The sequence below is a fragment of the Pungitius pungitius genome, chromosome 7, assembly GCF_949316345.1.
Source record: "Pungitius pungitius chromosome 7, fPunPun2.1, whole genome shotgun sequence".
Lineage (NCBI taxonomy): Eukaryota > Metazoa > Chordata > Actinopteri > Perciformes > Gasterosteidae > Pungitius > Pungitius pungitius.
The window spans coordinates 11,989,600-11,993,511 of record NC_084906.1 but is presented as its reverse complement, the minus strand read 5'-3'; the positions used below and the strand labels follow the sequence as shown (position 1 = coordinate 11,993,511).

General features: G+C 38.7%; 1 protein-coding gene across 1 annotated transcript; it reads left to right on the top strand.

Moving 5' to 3' along the window:
• Window positions 1-372: 372 nt before the first annotated feature.
• On the top strand, window positions 373-2,726 carry LOC119216759 (GTP cyclohydrolase 1-like). The gene is made up of 6 exons (XM_037469867.2): window positions 373-758; window positions 1,043-1,152; window positions 1,316-1,371; window positions 1,511-1,542; window positions 1,652-1,736; window positions 1,996-2,726. Exons 1-6 carry the CDS (start codon window positions 497-499, stop codon window positions 2,123-2,125), a joined length of 675 nt encoding a protein of 224 aa, XP_037325764.2. The 5' UTR covers window positions 373-496; the 3' UTR covers window positions 2,126-2,726.
• Window positions 2,727-3,912: the final 1,186 nt, after the last annotated feature.

Sequence of the window (3,912 nt, the reverse complement as noted above, 5' to 3'; positions counted from 1 at the left end):
CAGTTGGCCATTTTTTGTTTCCATCCTTATTTCTAAATCCTATCAAATCCAATACATGAGAATTTGTAGCCACCACTGTACAATGGATAATCCTGCATAGTCCAGGACAATATGTCAGCCATCTGCTGAACCTTATTCAACTTCATTTCACTGCTCAGCGGCAGTCCTCTGTGACCTCAAATCAAAGCATGGGGTTCTATTTCAACTTAAATCACAGGATAAGTCAAATGCTGTTCCAATGCATTTAATTCAGGGAAATATGAAATTGATTTTTATGGCAATCCATTTCTTGTCAGTGAGGCGAGTTCAAGCCCACCCACTCAAATTGACAATTGTTCACATATAATCATTTTCTGCTCGGGGTCTTGAGGATCAAGTGACGCTGACGCCATACGTTCCCAAATCAGGGTATAAAAAGAAAGCGTGTTCTTTCTGAGGCCACAGAACAATCAGTGTACTACTGGTCCTATTTCCTTGTGTGTTTGAGTTAGGAGCCATGATGGAGTGCCAACATGCTCCAGAGATGAACGGAGGAGTCGACAGGAATCTGACCGTGTGCAAACATAATAGTTTGTGCAAAGAAAAGGAGTCAAAGGACAATGTAGAAGCAGAAAAGATGTCTATCGTAGAGAGAGCTTACAGAACCATACTGAGTGAGCTCGGAGAGGATGTGCACCGGGAGGGACTTCTGCGAACACCACTACGTGCAGTCAAAGCCATGCAATTCCTCACCAAAGGATACAATGAAACAACTCAGGGTAAGGATGCACTTCTTTATCTTGTTGAATATTAAACTTTCAGGAGTATTCATTTCACTTTAGAATGTAAAGACTTTTCAAATTTGTTTTGAAGGGAATAATAAGGATACGTTGATAACATTTTGGTTGATTCATGAAAGATCAAATGTTCATAAAAGATTCAAAGGTAAATCTTTCTTAGATATATGCTGGGTTCTAACTGATGATTTAATTGGCTGACACTTTTGAATTAATCTATTGCTCCTGTATGAACACTGAATACAAAGCTAACATCTAATCCACAGATATATTGAATGATGCGATCTTTGATGAAAACCACGAAGAGATTGTTATCGTCAAGGACATAGAGTTGTTCTCGCTTTGTGAACATCACCTGGTGCCCTTCTTTGGCAAGGTAACTATTCAGTGTCCCCAAAATAAATTAAAATTAGATCAATTAAAACATATTCATCCAAAAAGTCCTGGGTTACTCTTGATTGCACGTGTATATTTCAGGGTACTTTAATATGTACATTGCGCATCTTATACAGAGACATTAGTTTCTTTAAATATTCCAGGCTCACATCGCGTACCTCCCAAACAAGAAAGTGGTTGGCCTCAGTAAGCTTGCTAGGTGGGTGAATAAAACACGGCCACACACACACACACACACGGCCACACACACACACACACACACACACACACACACACACACACACACACACACACACAAAGTAACATACCAACATCTGTTATACTCTTCTTTTTTACAGAATTGTTGAGATCTACAGCAGGCGGCTTCAAGGTCAAAACTAAAGCAGTGATACTGTTTACACACACACGTCTCCTTTTGTAATGTTATTCATCTCTTTTCACATCTGTGTGTAACATCCGATGTGTTACTTTCTCCACAGTTCAGGAGCGTCTAACCAAACAGATTGCTTCTGCCATCTCTGAGGCGTTGGAGCCGGCAGGAGTAGCCGTGGTGATTGAGGCTGTGTGAGTGTCTCATTCATATTGGACTGTAATTTATTATAATTTCTTACGGTCAACCCAATAGGTGTATTTTAATTTCTCCTAGCTTCTTTGATATTGTTTGATACATGCACTGGTAAGACACCAAAAAAATTGTGAAACTAAAACTATCCATTGGACTGCGCCTTAAAATATGACTCTTCAATTCTCATCTATGACATCTCATTGATTCTGTGCAAATCATCATTTCATAAATGTAAACACCTTGGTTTGTGTGTTTCAGCCACATGTGCATGGTGATGAGAGGCGTGCAGAAGATAAACGCCAGCACTGTTACAAGTGTCATGCTGGGAAAATTCCATGATGATCCGACAACCAGGAAGGAGTTCCTTAACCTCACAATGAGGAAGTGAACGATAGTTCATCAGTGGATAAAAGAAGTTCAGATCGGGCCAGTTGATGAAGTCTGAAGTGCTCCACCTCTATTCCTATTCAGGCCACACGATATTCAAACTAGTTGTCAGATATAATTAGACATTTAGATTAATGGTGCTATTGTGATCAGTCAAACTCACACATCTCTGCCAGTTTTACTTTCAGTGAATTGGTCTTTTGAAGCGTTAAGGGTGACACTGCTTGATTTCATATTTAATCCATTTTGACTGTCAGGTACAAGCAGCGCTGTCACAACCGTGAATTTTATTTGCCGATTAACTATCAGGAAAAAAAAATGCAATTCATGATTTAATTGTCTGTGATTAATTTAAGCCACACAGCGGTGCTGGTAGGAAAAACTATTCTATATATATTCTTTTGGTAGCAATTATTTTGCAATATTCATATTTGTTTACAATTTCCAGAGTTCTTGACTAGTATAAAGATGTATTGTTATTCTTTACCTTTATCTGTCCACCTGTACTGTTTTTGTCCCTTGGTATTTCTTTTTCTGTGTTTGTTCATTGTAAGAGGAGCACAAATGGAGTAAAATCCATGTGAAAGCATTTTTGGCCAAATAAAGCCCATTCTGAATCTCTGTGTCTGTCTCTCGCTTTGATCCAATTAGAACAGCTCAATGGAAGTGACAAATCCAGCCTAACTTCCCCCAGACCTGTCAAACACACTGCTGCACCTGCAGCCTGCAATAGGTCAAGATGCACAGTATTGGCACCTCTCTGTCATCAACCCAAATGTAGTAAGATCTAGACAGCAAAGCTCTATTTTCTAATTCTTTTTTTTTTTTACTTAGAATGGGAACTTGCTTTCAGGGGAACACTTTATTTACCCAGGAAGTAAAACATAAGATTTGGTATACAATCATTACAAGTTGAAATGGAACTATCCTTTTTATAATATGGTGATTTCAAAAAATGTTCTCTTAAAGTTTGATTAGAGGAAAAATAACCCTGTTTACTGAAGTTACTTAGCAAATACGTAATGATGAATGTGTTGGAAATGCCATGTCCTCAAAATAAGACATAGAAATACATGTTATGCGTTGGCAGAAGTTTTAGCAATACTATATAAGAAATGGTAAGGTGTAAAAAAAGCATCAACCAGAAAACAAATTATAGGCACCACCCTTTATATCTCTTGCTCGGTTACAATTTGATGAATTTTTAATGCAAGGACCTACTTTGTAAGTATAAGACAGCTAAAAATAAAACAAATAAAATCACTCAATCAAGATATTTAATAAACGAAATGCTCTTTAACCTGTCCAGTAACAAAAACACAATGTAATCACAGCACATCTGTGTCTCATAAAATTGATCATATCAGCAATATCAAGTGAAGACAAATGTTTTTTCTCCTGAATGTTTGTAATTGTCCTCACTGGGGTGTCAGGGAGTGAGTTGGGGTGGTGGGGGACCGTGTCAGCTGTTTGGGTCTACGGTGCCGTAACGTCTTTTTTTAACCAGTTACTTCCACACCATTTCTTTCATTATGCTGATCTGTGAAGCGGAACGCGGCGCTGGCTGAGTTGAGAGGTCAGGGGCTCCCGCTGCCTAGATACATACAGTCTAATATTAGAACATTTCCTTGATTTGTTAGCAGCATCTCTGCTGACTCCTGAGCACATGGCAACAGGCCGGCCAATAGGATTTCAGGAGACCACTAAGCCTCTCGCTCTGTATAGCAACAGTGGCATCCTTCCCTTATTTATTTATATATGAGTTTTTTTTTTTTTTTCACCGACTCG